This window comes from Pseudophryne corroboree, chromosome 10 (assembly GCF_028390025.1).
Source record: "Pseudophryne corroboree isolate aPseCor3 chromosome 10, aPseCor3.hap2, whole genome shotgun sequence".
Lineage (NCBI taxonomy): Eukaryota > Metazoa > Chordata > Amphibia > Anura > Myobatrachidae > Pseudophryne > Pseudophryne corroboree.
Genome location: NC_086453.1, coordinates 312,042,376 through 312,060,594, shown reverse-complemented (window position 1 = coordinate 312,060,594; position 18,219 = coordinate 312,042,376). Strand labels below are relative to the sequence as shown.

The window sequence follows — 18,219 nt, the reverse complement described above, 5'->3', positions numbered from 1 at the left end:
AACTTGAACCTTTTTATGTAAGTGTTCAAGGCTTTCAGATTTAAAATGGGTCTCACCGAGCCGTCCGGCTTCGGTACCACAAACAGCGTGGAGTAATACCCCTTTCCCTGTTGTAGTAGGGGTACCTTGATTATCACTTGCTGGGAATACAGCTTGTGAATGGCTTCCAATACCGCCTCCCTGTCGGGGGTAGACGTTGGTAAAGCAGACTTCAGGAACCGGCGAGGGGGAGACGTCTCAAATTCCAATTTGTACCCCTGAGATACTACCTGCAGGATCCAGGGGTCCACTTGCGAGTGAGCCCACTGCGCGCTGAAATTCTTGAGACGGGCCCCCACCGTGCCTGAGTCCGCTTGTAAGGCCCCAGCGTCATGCTGAGGACTTGGCAGAAGCGGGGGAGGGCTTCTGTTCGTGGGAAGAAGCTGTCTGTTGCAGTCTTTTTCCCCTTCCTCTGCCCCGGGGCAGATATGAGTGGCCTTTTGCCCGCTTGCCCTTATGGGGACGAAAGGACTGAGCCTGAAAAGACGGTATCTTTTTCTGCTGCGAGGTGACTTGGGGTAAAAAGGTGGATTTCCCAGCCGTTGCCACCAGGTCCGATAGACCGCCCCCAAATAACTCCTCCCCTTTATACGGCAATACTTCCATATGCCGTTTGGAATCCGCATCCCCTGACCACTGTCGCGTCCATAATCCTCTTCTGGCAGAAATGGACATCGCACTTACTCTTGATGCCAGAGTGCAAATGTCTCTCTGTGCATCTCGCATATATAGGAATGCATCCTTTAAATGCTCTATAGTCAATAATATATTGTCCCTGTCCAGGGTATCAATATTTTCAGTCAGGGAATCCGACCAAGCCACCCCAGCACTGCACATCCAGGCTGAGGCGATTGCTGGTCGCAGTATAACACCAGTATGAGTGTATATACTTTTAAGGATATTTTCCAGCCTCCTATCTGCTGGCTCCTTAAGGGCGGCCGTTTCTGGAGACGGTAACGCCACTTGTTTTGAGAAGCGTGTGAGCGCCTTATCCACCCTAGGGGGTGTTTCCCAACGAGCCCTAACCTCTGGTGGGAAGGGATATAGTGCCAATAATTTTTTAGAAATTAGCAGTTTTTTGTCGGGGGTAACCCACGCTTCATCACACACTTCATTCAATTCATCTGATTCAGGAAAAACTACGGGTAGTTTTTTCACACCCCACATAATACCCCTTTTTGTGGTACTTGCAGTATCAGAGATGTGCAAAACCTCCTTCATTGCCGTGATCATGTAACGTGTGGCCCTACTGGAGAATACTTGCGGGAGAGAAATTACCAAGGTAATAGTTCAGCGCTAATGAGACTGAGGTGCTTTTCGTTTGGAGCTGCTGTTAGATAAGGGGTAGTTGGCCCCTGTGTGTAACAAAGAAAAAACGGTATATACAGCGCTAAGAAAACTGGATATGGAAATAACAATATGTATTTTATTGTATAAGAGGTGTTGCGACACTTAATTTAAAACGTTATAGATGTACATCAATATAAATAAATTTATAGATCTAGATAAAATTATATATGCATATATATCCTATAGATATGGGCAAGCACAGCACAGCAATTTGTCTGGTATATTACCATATGAGAAGAGGAGCAGTCAGTTGATATATGTGTACTCCAAGGAACTCATGCCACAGTCCTGGGGGCAATTTGCAATGCTGACAGATGAAAGTCCACAAATTTCTTAGGACCGACCTTTGCTTGGTTTCCGAGCAGCAACTCAGTCCAATTTGAAGCTTGGTCTCCTGTGTTGTTAGTGGATGACTGTCAAATCCCACTAACAACACAGGAGACCAAGCTTCAAATTGGACTGAGTTGCTGCTCGGAAACCAAGCAAAGGTCGGTCCTAAGAAATTTGTGGACTTTCATCTGTCAGCATTGCAAATTGCCCCCAGGACTGTGGCATGAGTTCCTTGGAGTACACATATATCAACTGACTGCTCCTCTTCTCATATGGTAATATACCAGACAAATTGCTGTGCTGTGCTTGCCCATATCTATAGGATATATATGCATATATAATTTTATCTAGATCTATAAATTTATTTATATTGATGTACTACTGGAGAATACGTTTGTTTCTTCACCGTCGACACTGGAGTCAGTGTCTGTGTCTGGGTCCGTGTCGACCCACTGAGGTAACGGGCGTTTAATAGCCCCTGACGGTGTTTGAGACGCCTGGACAGGCACTAACTGAGCTGCCGGCTGTCTCATGTCGTCAACAGTTTTCTGTAACGTGCCGACACTGTCACGTAATTCCTTAATTACGGCCATCCATTCAGGTGTCGACTCCCTAGGGGGTGACATCACCATTATAGGCAATTGCTCCGCCTCCACATCATTTTCCTCCTCATACATGTCGACACACACGTACCGACACCCAGCACACACACAGGGAATGCTCTGATAGAGGACAGGACCCACTTAGCCCCTTGGGGAGACAGAGGGAGAGTTTGCCAGCACACACCAGAGCGCTATATATGTATAGGGACAACCTTACAATAAGTGTCTATCCCTTATAGCTGCTTATATCTGTTATTTTTGCCAAATAAGTGCCCCCCTCTCTTTTTTACCCTGTTTCTGTAGTTGCAGGATGCAGGGGAGATTCTGGGAGCCTTCCTACCAGCGGAGCTGTGTGGGAAAAATGGCGCTGTGTGCTGAGGAGATAGGCCCCGCCCCCTTCACGGCGGGCTCTTCTCCCGCTTTTTTCTGGAAAACTGGCAGGGGTTAAATACATCCATATAGCCCAGGAACTATATGTGATGTATTTTTAGCCAAATAAGGTAAATTCATTGCTTCCCAGGGCGCCCCCCCCCCAGCGCCCTGCACCCTCAGTGACCGAAGTGTGCTGAGAGCAATGGCGCACAGCTGCAGTGCTGTGCGCTACCTTATGAAGACAGGAAAGTCTTCTGCCGCCGATTTATGGACCTCTTCTTGCTTCAGCATCTGTAAGGGGGCCGGCGGCGCGGCTCCGGGACCCATCCATGGCTGGGCCTGTGATCGTCCCTCTGGAGCTAATGTCCAGTAGCCTAAGAAGCCCAATCCACTCTGCACGCAGGTGAGTTCGCTTCTTCTCCCCTTAGTCCCTCGATGCAGTGAGCCTGTTGCCAGCAGGTCTCACTGAAAATAAAAAACCTATTTAAACTTTTACTCTAAGCAGCTCAGGAGAGCCACCTAGATTGCACCCTTCTCGTTCGGGCACAAAATCTTAACTGAGGCTTGGAGGAGGGTCATAGGGGGAGGAGCCAGTGCACACCAGCTAGTCCTAAAGCTTTTACTTTGTGCCCAGCCTCCTGCGGAGCCGCTATTCCCCATGGTCCTTTCGGAGTCCCCAGCATCCACTAGGACGTTAGAGAAAAGAGGTTTCCAAATTCCATATAAATCAGAAGATCGTTGCCCTGTCTTTCCAGCGGACCAATGACTCTCGAGTACTTGAATATGCAAGCTCTCCACATTTACGTGGAGAGGTCTAATGATTTCCGCTTTTTGTCCTTTATTCTGTGGTCAAGAGAGGTTGGCCTGTCTCCAAATAGACTATTGCTTGTTGGATACGGGAGTCATCTATCATGCTTATTCTATGGCAGATCTCCAGGTTCCTCACTTAGTTAAAGCCCACTCTATCCGATGGGTCGGGTTCTCATGGACGGCTCAGTGCTTCAACTCCTTTGCATATTGGGCACAACCAGTATAGTGACACCTTTGCTATCTGATGATTTAATGTACACAAACTTTGTTTCATACACAAAATTACTCAACACTGTATAAAATGATCTTCAGGCTATGTGTATAATGTGTAGTGGAAACAAATGCATCTTGTATGTAGACTTGGGTCCCATCCCCAAGATATCTCATTATAATATGCAGATATTCCAAAAAACTTTTGCTCCCAAGCATTTCAGATATGGGAGCCTCAACCTGTACTTTGGAACAATTCAGATAGCTAGTTATTGCGATTTGCAATGAAGGCAAACTCTAGTGGGTAGATTTACTAAAGTTTCTAAAAATTAAAAGTGGAGGAGTTGCCCCTAGCAACCAGAGTCTAACATTTCTCTACTGCCTACCTAGAAAATTATAAACAGAATCTGGTTAGTTGCTATGGGCGACACCTTCACTTGTCTGTTTCAGATGCTTTCGCAAATCTACCCCTTAGGTGCTCAGTTTGGTAACTCTCCTAATGTGGCGTGTGTTTCCCCTGCTCTCCAAGATCAGGACTTGTTACGTTGTATACAGCATGCAAACATGCCAGTCTTTGGTTCCCCCTAATGATCTTGGGGCACTTCCTGAAGAGATGTGATCTGCTATGTTGGTAAGGGGCAGCCGTGAGGTGGGGGGTACCGCCAGACAACAGTGATCGGCTCCACGGTAAGCACTGGGGGAGGAAACCAGGAGTGGATGCTGCTGGAAGATTGGAGTGGATGCTGCTGGAAGATTCTCTTCCAGCAGCTGCACAGTGGGTTTTCTGACTGGTCGCATCAGATGCAACCAAGTCAGGGAACGATCAGCCTGACTTGGTCGCATCTGATGCAACCATACCATGCCAGTGATTAAAACCTGGACTGTTAGGGTGCCGTGAGGACTGAGTTTGGGAACCACTGCTGTACGGGGGTTGCCAATTACTAAAGAAAATTTGCAAATACATACTGTAACTTCATGGCTATACATTTTCAAGGCCAACATCTATGTAAGAGACAACGCATTAGAGGATGAAGAACAAAAATATGACAAATAGAAAGAAAAATCCAAACACTTTTTTTGTACATCAAGAAACTGGACATGTTTATTAAGTAACCTAATCACTTAAATTAAAAAAAGTGCATAGAAAAAAAAGCAAACATTTTAAAACTCCTCTCTGTAGTTTTTACAATTATTTACACTTTACATTCAAATGACTTGACAATGTCTATTTTCTTATCAAACAGTTGTACATTTTATTCCTTCAGTTCTGTCCAACGGACACAGTTTTTATTTTGTGTTTTTTATTTATTTATTTTTTTTAATATAGATTTTTTTTATTTATTCATTTATTTATTTATTTTAAATAACACTGATAAAACTACAACAGTTTCCTTTTTTCTATTTTTTCCCATTATTCATTAAAAACAAGAAAACTGGAAGAAGAAAAAAAAAAAAAAGAAAATTTGGAAGAGCAGCAGGATATAGGATGGAGAAGGTTACACAGGATGGTGGTTCTAGATTACAAGTGAGCGGATATAATATCTTGCATTGACAAAGATCTGTAACACCTGTGATACAGGCAGGTTTGAAAGACATTGATATCTAGTTAGATTAAAGTCAAAGATCACAAGAACACCAGTTTTATATTATTTAAACCTTAAATGCAGACAGGCTGTTGCCCGAAAAAAAGCATCAGAAACCTAATATCTACCAGAAAAATAAAACCTTATTGTACATAGCGTGTTTGGATACAGGCTGAGAAATGAACACAAATCTCCAGAATCAGTTTATGATGCACGCCGTGCTGCCTGATTAAACCCATTTATTACTCGTAGTGGGAAGCCCAGGAGATATAATATCATAGGTGCCTGATAAACGGATATCTACGGAACTGCTGAAAAACACTGTAGACAAAAGTCACGGTACACGATTGTGGCGGACTGCATGATAGCCGCCCCGAACAGTAATTCTTGCTAAATTGTTTGCGAACATGCTGGAAGCTTCAGATTTGGAATATTATGATACAGACGCAGTTTGTGTCCTATTGAATTTTATTTAGATTAACAGATGTAGAACTTGATCAATAAATAGTGGAGGTGTTTGATGTTTCCTATTTGAATATACAGTAAAATGCCTTGTCAACCTTAAACATGGGTTACTGATACAGAAGTCAGCCCTGATTATCAAACATAACTTGCCTGCACAGTGATAAATTATTATCGAGAGAGTTGGGGGGACCAGTGTCACAAATCAATGTAATCAAATTCATGTCTTGCAACGACTACTAGAACGAATCGTCCCTCAATGACAGCTACCGATAACATTAACAATGTTATAGAAAAAAACAAAAACAGATACCTATAGATGTTTGATATTGAAGTCACATGATCAATGCAAAAATAAATAAATTGCAGGTTCAACTGAGATATTAATTAAAAACATATGGCATGGTGAGGGAGATCAGGCTTAAAGGACCACTAAAAACGTAATACAAGTTGATTCATAGAGTTGATGATTAACTATGGGAGTAATTCAGACTGGATCGCTGCAGCGATCCCATTCTGAGTTTCTTTGTGGAGTGCTCAGGCAGAGGCGGGAGGGGGCGTTAGAACGTCATTGGCGGGGCGCAGTCCGGGCAACGCAGGTGTGTTTGGACCGTTGCGGACTGCAGCGGCTCCACAACGTCACACGCAGCTGCTGTGACCCGGCGGGTAGCTCCCTGCCAGCATGCAGGAGCTGCGCAGGCAGGGAGCTACCCTCCAGGTGCAAAAGAATCGCCTCCATGCAATGCTTTTACACCCGTGCAGGGAGGGGTGGCAGAGCCAGACATGCTGGGCGGACTAGCCCTGTGCTGGGCGTGCCCCCGCATGTCTGAGAAACTGATCGTAGATGAGCTACATTTAGAACATCTACGATCAGATCTGAATTAGGCCCCATATACTTTCATTTAAGTGTTAACCATATAAATATGTGATTGTAGAGCACAAAGTGCAACTAAGTTTCTTACAGACATGTGCCTTGGAACTCCTATGGCAGCTGTGTGTCCCCGGAAACCACAAAGGTTTCGGGAGCTTAGAACTAGATATTTAAGTGAAGGCTACAGCTGAGAAAACTGCTATCCATATCCTCAAGGTTCCATCTAAGGGGTCTATTTACTAAGCCTTGATGCAGATAAAGTGGATGGAGATAAAGTACCAGCCAATCAGCTCCTGACATTTTTTAAAACGCAGAATGTGACATGGCAGTTGGGAACTGATTGGCTGGTACTTCATCTCCGTCCACTTTATCTTCATCCAAGGCTTAGTAAATAGACCCCTTTAATCTGCAGAATGATTCCCTGGGGCTGATGCCTTGAAATCCTACAATGTCTCGCAAGCCCAGCACTCAGACACAAAGCACGTCTACTTATTGGATTAACCTGTATCTAAGAATTAGTGGCCTTTTAAAATACAAGAGCTTTGCCTCTACAATTTTGTTCATGTAAAATCCTTGAGTTTATTATTTAACACACTGTTCTCCCAGAAGTGCCTTATCGCTGTAATTACCACTCAGTGATCAATACATCTGTCTAGACATTGTTCCGTGTGCTTCACATACATTGCGCGGTCATTAATGATTTGTTTATATTAGGCCAATCAAAACACATGATGTGCAAGTAATCCTGTATGTAGATTACACAGGAACCCTGCTGATATCCAATACCATAAACTGATGATTTAATGACATCAAACTGTATTCACTGTACAAAAACAATCCACATTCGTTACGTTCTAAACGGTAGTGTGGGTGAATAGATGATACCGGTTTTTGTTTTCCAGAATAATATTTAACTTTTCCCATCAATGGGGACATAGAGCGCTGAATATATATTGCTTACTTGTAAGCACTGACAGCAAGAAATGGATGCACTACATAATCCAGGTGACCAAGAACAGCAACTTCTATTTGTTGAACGTGTCTGAGAAAGATCCTGATGGCTACGGTACTGAAATGATGCATTTGCTAGTTGGGTTGTGATGTAGTCAGAATGTCAACGTTCAAAATGTGGACACTAAGGTCAACAGGTTCACAATGTCGGCACATTTGGTCAACATGTCGGCCAGTTCAGGATGTCAATGTAATGAATAGGTAGACATTTTTGAAGTGTTGACAGTGAAATCATGGTGTCGACACCCTGAATGTCGGCATGTCATACCACATCTGCTGGGTTATAACATAACATTAAATAATCCATGACAGTTGGTCTCAGGCCTATTTCCCAAGAACAGCCAGGAACAGGAGTTTGCAGTGATAACAGGATATACTAGTCAGCTACATTGCTTTTGTTGTGGAATGTTTAAGGAGGAGAAGGTGTCTACAGATCATACAGCACTTAATGAAAATCTCTCTCCCCTAGGTAAAAATACTTGGCATGAGCGGTAGTCTAAGGAAACACTTGCCAGAGCTCATAAATCATGCTGGTGAGTATATATCACATAGACTGGGCACTCTAGCTCAGATTTATCATACCTTGGAGAGTGATAAATTGCACGATGCTAAAGTACCAACCAATCAGCTCCTGTCATTTGTACACAGCCTGTAACATGGCAGTCAGTAGCCGATAAATCTAGGCCTATTTGTCAGCTCAGCTATATAGCACATGTAGATAGTTACCAATTGCCAAGGAAGATGCTCGGGAATACAAGCTACTCCAGCAATGTGCAAGTAGTTCCCTCTATAATGTAGAACGTCATACAAGTATTTCTACCTTAGAAAGGGACCTATGAATGTAAACCCTTATCCCCCTCTTCAGAAAATTATGGAATCTTGCCTCAACATTGCTCATGATGAAGCTTAGGACAATCAGGTTATTACCTGCATAAAAAAAAAAGAACATTAAAATAATAAATAATTCCTACAACATACCGACATTCTGCATCCTTGCGGTACTGATAAAATGAGCCTCCTAAGTTATATGAGAAGGTAATTAACTCAAAAATAAAACACTTAAAAAATGCCAATTATAATTATAGTAACCAAAGTGTCACCTCTTCAGCAGCCTATGATAAAAAAACTATTTTCACAGATCCAAAAAAAAAACAACTTTCCAAAAATAAAATTTCAATGCACCAAATTTGGTGAAGACTTCCCATACCCCAGCAGTAAGTGCTTCCTTACCTATTATTTTAAGTGCTTCGAATAGAAAAATATAGAGTATTTACATTTTGTAAAAAACTTTTTTTTTTTTTTTTTTTTAAATACTACGAAGAATAAACAGAAGATGTAAACGGAAAGCGGGAGGTGAAGGATCTGACTCGTGGATTGGGAAATGATGAAAGGGCTTAGCCTCATCGTCCCGATGACATATAGAGAGGAGCATGTTAATCTTTCAACCGTGGTTGAACTTTTTTTTTTTTTTTTTTTTCTTAAAGGGTTGCTTTGAAATGTGGCGGGTGAGGAGCTGCAAAGCCCTGCGTAGTGTTGCCCCCCAGTAGTAAACATATCCTATCCCTCACTCCGTTAGGGAGAGAGCATTATATGATTGCAAAATGTTAAATCTAAAATATTTGTTTCCTGCAGTCGGGGTGATAACGGTTCTCCATCACTCCTCACCGTTACCATCCGCACTCATTACTTCCCGTACCTTACACAAAAACTCAAGACACAAATGAAAACGCAATGTTATCAGTGACACAGCTGATCAGTGCGGTGACATAATGATGAGTTGTTCCCCCCTATCGCCCCCCCCACCCCCCAGGGTGCTGTCCCTCCACTAATAATGTGGGTGTTCTATGCAAGAAACCGTTTCTGTATCTTTCCTATTAGGACTACAGGTTGAGTATCCCTTATCCAAAATGCTTGGGACCAGAGGTATTTTGGATATCGGATTTTTCCGTATTTTGGAATAATTGCATACCATAATGAGATATCATGGCAATGGGACCTAAATCTAAGCACAGAATGCATTTATGTTTTATATGCACCTTATACACACAGCCTGAAGGTAATTTTAGCCAATATTTTTTATAACTTTGTGCATTAAACAAAGTGTGTCTATATTCACACAATTCATTTGTTTCATATACACCTTATATACACAGTCTGAAGGTCATTTAATACAATATTTTTAATAACTGTGTGTATTAAACAAAGTTTGTGTACATTGAGCCATCAGAAAACAAAAGTTTCACTATCTCACTCTCACTCAAAAAAGTCCGTATTTCGGAATATTCCGTATTTCGGATATTTGGATATGGGATACTCAACCTGTATAAGGGTTATCCATTCCTTAGGGTAACAATCCTAGAGTTGACGGTACAAGAAGATACTGCAATCTAATGCCCCAATGATAATGCAGCTCCTGAGTGTTTGATTAACACAAACTACAATCTCTGAATGCCCCTAACTGCCTGCCGGGATTAACCTGAACCTCTTAAGAGACGGTCATGCAGAATAATTTCCCTCCCAAGCGGAGAATCTTCTGAATCTGCCTCCGTAAAATCAGTGCTGTAATAGCCCCTTCCTTAAGATCAGGAGGAACGTACCTCAGTGGAGGATGAGAGGTATGTAGGAGAGTCTAAATGAGTGTCTGTTTATCCCTTAGTCCTCTAGGACTGTCTTTATGTACTAATCAGGAGAGGTGGCCATCTCCTTGTGTCAGGTTCCTGATCTTCTTCACGGAGCACATCTGGTGACCTACAAGACTCTCTGCAGCACTTTCTCGCGCGGCCTCCCTAATAGAGAGTCATCCCCCCCCTTTCTCCGGAGCTCTGTGGGGGCCACAGCAGACCTCACGTGAAGTGGCCATTCATATCCTTTTCTAGGGTACTTGAGCAGCATAAAACTCCCCTTTCTGAGCATATTAAAAAGTCCCAACTTGGTTTACCAACAGTGCCATGCAAAGTTGGATACATATAAAAATAAATTAAAAATATAAACTACTAATTAATCCACTACCATGTGGCAGTAAAGCAGTATACAGATAACCATCCTCGCTATATGCGTTCATGATCAGTGAGTGATGGTAAACATTACAGCATATATGGACGTTACAGCACAGCACGTCAGCGGTACAAGCTCAGCCACAGAGTGCAGCCTTAGCCAGCTGGCAGTGAGGTGGAACGTTTAGCTGCGAGGGAGGGTCACAAAGTAGTGGCTGCATGCTTCCTGCATATCTGGAGTGAGCGCCGCTCCAATCTGTTCTCTGCAGAACTGGGAAGATACTGACACCTACAGTAAGATCAGTTGAGAAATTTGCGACATTTTTTGGTCCCGCAGTTGCAGGCTAGCTTGTTGCTAGCATCCTCAATAGGGAACTTGTAGTCGTAGGTGAGTTCCTCCCCGCGGTATATCTTACGCATCGCAAAAATGACAATGTGCTTCTGTCCGTCAATCGGGATGACGCGGGAGTAACAGTTGGGCTCACAGGAGTGGTTGATGAAGCGAGCGGCGTTACCGTGCATAGTAGCATCCACAACCTCAGAATCATCTATACGGAACATATAGCAGCCGATACCCTACAGAAAACATCACACAACAACATTAAATATCAGTTCTCACTGGTACAATAATAGCCAACTACACGTGATGCAATGTGGAAAGGTTACTACCGGCGTGTGTGCGTCTAAACTAATGCAACACCAAGTAGGTCACCAAACATCTGGGAATATAAACACTCATCTTCCAATTGCATATTCAAACTCATCCTATTGGTGACCCTGAACGAAGCTCAGCATTCAGCAATGACACTGTGCAAATAGAGCAATACTGGAATGCATACAGCCCAAGCACTAGCCAGAATCCAATAATAAACCAGTGTCCAGAAACTCTGATTGTGTGCAGGGTCATTTTCCAATCACGCCAACAAAATCTAAGAATAGCCCATCAGCTGGACTAGATGTTCAAGAATTTACAAAATGCTCCAATGTTCTTATATTATTACTGAACATGTATGAAGACGACAGATGCATCCTCTTACACCCTTGCTGCGATAAGGGACAGCACACCATAGCGAGGCGTGTGTGATCACACTCTGCCGCTATACCGTAGACTTGAATGGGAGATAGTGTGTACATGTGCCCGCTTCCCATTCACTTGTACGGGACCCGGCATCGATGGTAACGAGTGTGGAATACCGCACTGCGTTCGCATAACGTTCCTGCTACTGCTATTTGGCAAAGCTGTAGTGGGACACATCTGTATGAAACTGTGTGTGATCACCTATCTATCTAACTTGAATAACCAGATTTCGTCAAAGTGCGTGGCCAGGCTGGACACTGGCCAATGGTGATCAGGCAGAGCGGTAACGCCCACCTCTCCATTGCAAGCTGTGTGCGATTTGTTATTTGTTGCAAACAATTACACTAACAGTATAACAAAACTAGCAATAGGAAATAACAGTGTTGTGAACCCCTCACCTTTCCATCATAATACTTTTCTCTTTTGTCAGTCAATGTGGAGCGGACGACATTTCCCGAATACTCTATCACCATCTCTCCAGCATCAATGTTCCTTTTGCAAAAAAGACCTCGGCCATGTATTGGAGATCTTTGAAGAGAATACGACCAATAAGAGGAAATCACAAGAGCATTATTATAGGAATTTCATTTAGTGACGAACAACAGTGCAGTTTGGAGACTTAGGGTGGGTATGTAGTGTTCCCCCTCATATTTGGGCAGGGCGCTTAGGTGCCGGGTAGCTAGTGCACACGGTTGAAAAGGAGGTGTGGCACCGCTGGCGTCACTGTTAGGGGTGGACCAGGCCCCTTCCTTGTCACTAATGGGGGCATTCCCCAGCTGTGGCGTCACTGATGGAGGTGTGCATGCTGGGCTAACCCCAAGCGCTCCCTTTGATGTGAATAGATGCTGTGCGCATGGTATCTATTCAGGCGGTGGTGGCAGGCTGTTTTAGCATTTAAAAAATGCGGCGCCCTGCTAAAACAGCCTAGCGTGAAGACTAGTATGCACCTGAACGATGAGCAATCGGACCCAATTCCCTTCAGACCGGACCACACCTGACTGCCTGTACACACTAGGAAGATTTAATGAAAGATGGAAGGGTCACTGTTTTGTCCCTCATTAATAAGCACCAGGTCACATGCGATATCTTTAGGTTGGCCATGCTGCGTGGCCAACCTAAAGATATTGCATGCAACTGCGGGAAAGCCAATTGCAGCTACACACGGTACAATCTGCTCAATATATGGTTCTGATTCCCCCGGAAATCAGGATTTTGGTACTTACCGATAAATCCCTTTCTCCGATTCCACAGGGGCCACTGGAGTGTAGTTACAATGGGGAGATAGTAGGTGGTATTGGTAGCTGGCACTTTAAAAATTCTCACACTGTGGCTAGCTCCTCCCCTACTATCTCCCCTCCAAGCCAGTCTACGTTAAACTGTGCCCGAGGAGAGCTGTAATAAACAAACCGTAAGGTAGAGGAGGTTAACGACGCCCTGTAAACCAGGCGAACACAAACTAAACCTGGAACAGAACCTGACAAAAAACCAGGCTAGCCTGAACCCAACAAGCAGTCATATGGTGATCTGCAATCGTTAATCAAACAAAAATCAGGAGAAACAGCGCTGGGCGGGCGTCCAGTGGCCCCTGTGGAATCGGAGAAAGGGATTTATCGGTAAGTACCAAAATCCTGATTTCTCCTTCATCCACTAGGGGCCACTGGAGTGTAGTTACAATGGGGACGTCCCAGAGCTCCCAAAAAACGGGTGGGAAAGCGCTGAGAGTCCTGTAAAAACTGCTCGGCCAAACAGTGATGCAGAGGCCGTAAAAGTGTCAAACTTGTAGAATTTGACAAAACGAATGTCGGTTTGACCAAGTAGCCGCCCGACAAAATATTCATGGAGACCCCGCGGGCGGCTGCCCACGAAGGTCTTACAATGCGCGTAAAGCGCGCTGAATTGGAAAACGGAGGTTCCCTAGTAACCGCCAAGAAGACTGTCTGATGATCAGATGTATCCAACTGTCCAGCATATGCTGGGGCCCCGGCTATTTAGTACGGGAGCATCGTCCAGAGCAAAGAAGAAAAAACACTTCATCGAATAGCCTGAGACCTCTGTAGAGAGAGTTGACGAGCCCTGACAACATTCAGAGAGGATTGAAAACCACTAGTGTCAGATTTATATGAAAAATGGACCTCCCCTCTGGAAGAAACGACCGCTGAGGCCGAAGCCGAGCCCGGGGAATTGCCAATAGAGTACTCCCTGAACAAGAGGCCGAACTTACGGCCGCTAGGCTAATCTCATTTGGAAGAAAAGCGAAAAAGGCAGAGACCTAAAATTCCGGTCAGTGTGGTTTGAAGCGCAGCGGAGCAAAAAACCTCCCAGAGAAACCAAAGATGAATGGTAACTGGAAGAAGGGGGAAAAACCCCCTTTTATCTTCATTATGTTCCATAAAGTTTTCCCAAAGTGGCAAAAGCGAGAAGAGGTAATAGACTTCTGAAATCGGAGCCCAGTAGGCCTAACCGAACTAGGGAACTCCTCCCTTCTGAGGTCTCGTGAACAGTCACACGGGTAACCGAAACCAGTGTAAAATTGAACAAGGAGAAAAAAAAGGAGCCTGTTGAAGTAGACAGTCCCGTCGAGGTAGGAGCCAAGGCTCCTCTACTGACAACAGGCGTATCTGTATCTTCAAGTCATGCGTGGCCCAACCAGCGCCACCGAGAGGACTAGCACGCATAATCCCCTCCTGTGTTACTGAACATGAAGTAGAAATAGAAAAGGAGGCAGGATAGAATAACCAGAAAACTCCCCGGAGCCCTGAGGGCCTCCACGGCTACTGCCGTCCGAGAGTAATAAAGGGTTAAAGAGTCAGTCAGAACGCCCTGAGGTCGATCCGAAATCTCCGCCCACAGCGGACCAGCTGACAAAACTCCGGGGCATGTTCCCTCACCCAGGAGTCTGACCTGGTGGCTTGATCTGGAAACAAGATTGTTGTCCCCCGTTCCGAGAGGAATGGAGGCGACCACTCATTACGTCGCAACTTGACTGAAGAAATAGAGTCTCTGGTGCCGAGGAATGAAAAAACCTCTGACGGACCGTGTTGAGAAACGTCTATGCGGAGCATAAATTGGATCTGTGTCGAATCAGAAGCTCGTGGATCCTCCGGATATTCAGAAGCCACCTAATGTACAGAGTGGGATAGTAGCAGTAAATTGTCCCATTAGGGAACCAACGTCACCCACTGCCCTTGAAAAAGAGTTATTCTGTTATCTTCCTAAACTCTGTGGGAGCGGAAGAGAGAAGAGTAAAGGACTTACAGTGAAAATGAGAATCCTGTTAAGGGGGAATCTGAGAAAAGCCTGTCCAACGGAAATCAGTAAACAGGCATCTCTGAAGACAAGGGACACGTAAAACTCCCTTTCTTGTTTAAACTAGCAATCACAGACTAAAAGGATTGTAAGGCCAGAATAGGCCTGTCCGAGCCACTTGGCTTCGGAACGTGAAAAGAAAACAAAGGCCTGAGAACTGTCCTAATTCAAATGATATGTGTAAAACAGGGATCAACACCCTTTGCGGTTAGAAACCTATGGAGCGCAGCCTGCAGTATGACTCTCTTGTCATCGTAAATCAGCCGACCCATGCCGAGGGACTCCTGAGACGGTTGTAACCGCCCAAGCCTTCTCCCATCGACCTGCGCCTACCCTGGGACCCTGCAGGTGTAATGGGTGTATAGGATGACATAAAATCAGACTGGACTGAGGATGTTGAACCTCTGCTTCAGCCTTTTTACCCTGAGAACCCCTGGCGACGAAGATATCACCCGTGTGGAGTCAAAAACCTGAAAGGGCACGAAACAATCTAAAGGGAAGACCAGTAAAGGTCTGTCTTGGAGCTGGGGCAGTAGTAGGAGAAATCAAAGTGGACCTACCTCCATTGGTTCAAGAAATCCTGCAGAAAGTTCCTTCCCCAGAACCATCTGCCCCGTAGGATTTCATGTTTACTTGTCACTGTCGCAGCCCCAGAGGTCGTCGGGTTAAGACAGCCCAAGCGAAGATGCAGGGTCCGAGTCTGTAGACATGGAGACCTCCAAGGAACATAAAGCAGAATCGTGATTCTGACCTGTATCAAAGTATCAATTGATCCTGATGCGAAGCATCCTGTAACCTAGAGGACAATTGTTCCCCAACCTACCTGCTCCGGATACGGTAGAACCATGCTGCCGCATATGTCGATGGATCCCTGAGCAAGGTTGCCTCAGGAAAACGGCGGCTTGATGGACCGGCGATACACCGAGGTGTATACCCTAGAGAGGTTCTGATACCATCTCCTGCCATCTGCGGGGAAAAGATAGGAAAACAAACCCTGTTTGATACCTGATATTGTGTATTCGGGTGTCTGTCGGCCGCCTACCGGAGCCTGCCCAGCTCATCCGAAACTGAACCAGTCGCTGTCATTTTCGTCAATGGCGTGGAACCCTGATGGACTTGACGTGTCCTCCTCCTTTACCTGCAGTATCAGATGAACTGCTGTATTATGTACCTGTATATTCTGAGACACTGGTTCAGATCCACAGAAAACAGACATCAGTAATGCATGGAATGTTAGCAAAGTTTCTTTTTGGAAAGGTGTGTTTGGTCCCGCTGTGATTTGATCCTGTGACCTTGGAAACCAAAGTCCAAGGGCTTACCTGATGAGCTATTGTCTGGTTAATAGTGACATTACCTGCATCATTGATCAAACAGGGGTGTGCAGGTGCGTGGAGGGCGAAGCAGATGGCTCCGCCGCATACTTCACACCTAAGAGGGAATTCTTCGACTATCCCAGGAGAGACAAACGAAAGGAGAAAAGGTGGGTTAAATAAACAGAGCCCTACGTAAGGTCTGCACTATAATGTGTAGTGACCGATACGATTAAAATAAACTTTCTGGAGCAGCGGAGACCTGAACCAGCAACGCTGCGCTGTGGGACAGGAGTCTTAGCCCTAGGCTATAGGAGTTCTCCTTAAAGTTTTGTTTGGATTCAAACCCCTGTTCAGATACCCGCTACTAGCGTACTGAGCCGCAGCGCTATTTGTCTGATGCCTTACACGCATTCCACAATTACAAATAGCATTAGTAACTAGTGACAACAAGGAATAATAAAGGGAAGGCAACACCCCGCCCTGTATTTAGTGTACCGCTAATTAAGGTGCACCAGATGTTTCTCTGAGGTTCCGCTGGCTTTTCAAAATGGTGACCAGCCTGTGAGAAAGATGGGGGAAAATGTTATGTGCAAGATGTTGTTATTAGAAAACATTGCGGAAGTAGCCTACAGCACCTGGTATTCCCAGGCGGTCTCCCATCCAAGTACTAACCGGGCCTGACCCTGCTTAGTTTCCGAGATCAGACGAGATCGGGCGTGTTCAGGGTGGTGTGGCCGTAGGCTTTTATCCCCTATATCTGGTATTTTATGGATTTATCTATATACATACCTACACGCACTTAAATATATATATCTATATATATACATGCACAAACATAACTATATATGTATATATACACACACACCGTAGGTAAATAAATACTGCACAGTAGATCCTTTTAATTATTATTGAGCTGAGTCCCAGCTACTGTAATAGAGCAGGTTCCCTGATTTGCAAGTAGGAAAATGCTGGGTAGAGGACTCTACTGCAGGAGGAATGTATCTATATTTCAGCAGCCTGAAGTATCGAAAAGTTACAAATCCCAGAGCTGTTGCCTAGCGACGGGGAGACCTGGGAGCCCGCTGAGTAAAGCGGGTTAACTGTTAATATACCTGGGACTTTATTTGTATTTGTCTCTGAGTATGCAAGATTAGCCCACTGGGCTATAGGAGACACTGCAAATATGAAGCCAGGTCTGTGCAGGGAGGAAATGGCCGCCAGAGTGAAACTCCTCTGGGCTATGCGATAAAATCTATATAGTGGATAACTGGATTAGTGCTGAGCCACTCTGACTATATCACATTCTCCTCAGCACCATGTGCATTAAACTCACATAAATGCCTATTACACTATAACAGTGGCCGGGGAGCGGAGAATGCTGAGCCCGCTGTACAGAGCAGGAGTTAGCTCCGCCCCCCGGCTATGGCGCCTTATTGCAAAACTAAGCGGGAAGCGAGCTGTACCCTCCGCTGGGCCTGCGAGTCACCGCCGGGGAGCGCTGAGCGCTGAGCCCGCTATACAGCGCTAGTAGAGCCCTGTATCTGCTAGCCGCCGCCGGGGAGTGTTGCGCTGAACAGAGCGCGAGTCGCCGCCTGGGAGCAGGGAGCGCTGAGCTCGCTCTACAGAGCGGGACTTAGCTCCGCCCCCTCCGTACAAGGCGCCAAATTTAAACATTGCTTTGCGCTCGAGCGGGATCCCTGTGCCGGCTCTGTGAGTCGCGCTGAGTGGGTGCGGGGGGTGCGGGGAGCTGGGGGAGCAGAGGGTTATCAGAATGACACACACCCGTTTTTCAGTCAGGGTTGTATAAACACATACTCAGCCTCCCCCAATCATCCTGTCTGTTTCTCCATGAGGAGGACAGGTAAGGATACAATAAAGTACATTACAGC

The 18,219-nt window shown here is 45.1% G+C and overlaps 1 protein-coding gene and 1 non-coding gene across 2 annotated transcripts in view; both read right to left on the bottom strand.

Annotated features, from left to right (window-relative positions):
• Positions 1-4,803: 4,803 nt before the first annotated feature.
• Positions 4,804-18,219, bottom strand: part of KMT2A (lysine methyltransferase 2A) — a 293,772-nt gene continuing 280,356 nt past the window's right edge. The window contains exons 35-36 of the mRNA XM_063941799.1: positions 12,110-12,239; positions 4,804-11,209 (exon numbers count right to left, since the gene is read on the bottom strand). Coding sequence (XP_063797869.1) covers positions 10,934-11,209; positions 12,110-12,239 — 406 coding nt within the window. The 3' untranslated portion in view covers positions 4,804-10,933. The remainder of the gene's footprint in view (positions 11,210-12,109; positions 12,240-18,219) is intronic.
• On the bottom strand, positions 16,954-17,072 carry LOC134968132 (5S ribosomal RNA). The gene has a single exon (XR_010189324.1). It is a non-coding gene; the product is annotated as a 5S ribosomal RNA (ribosomal RNA).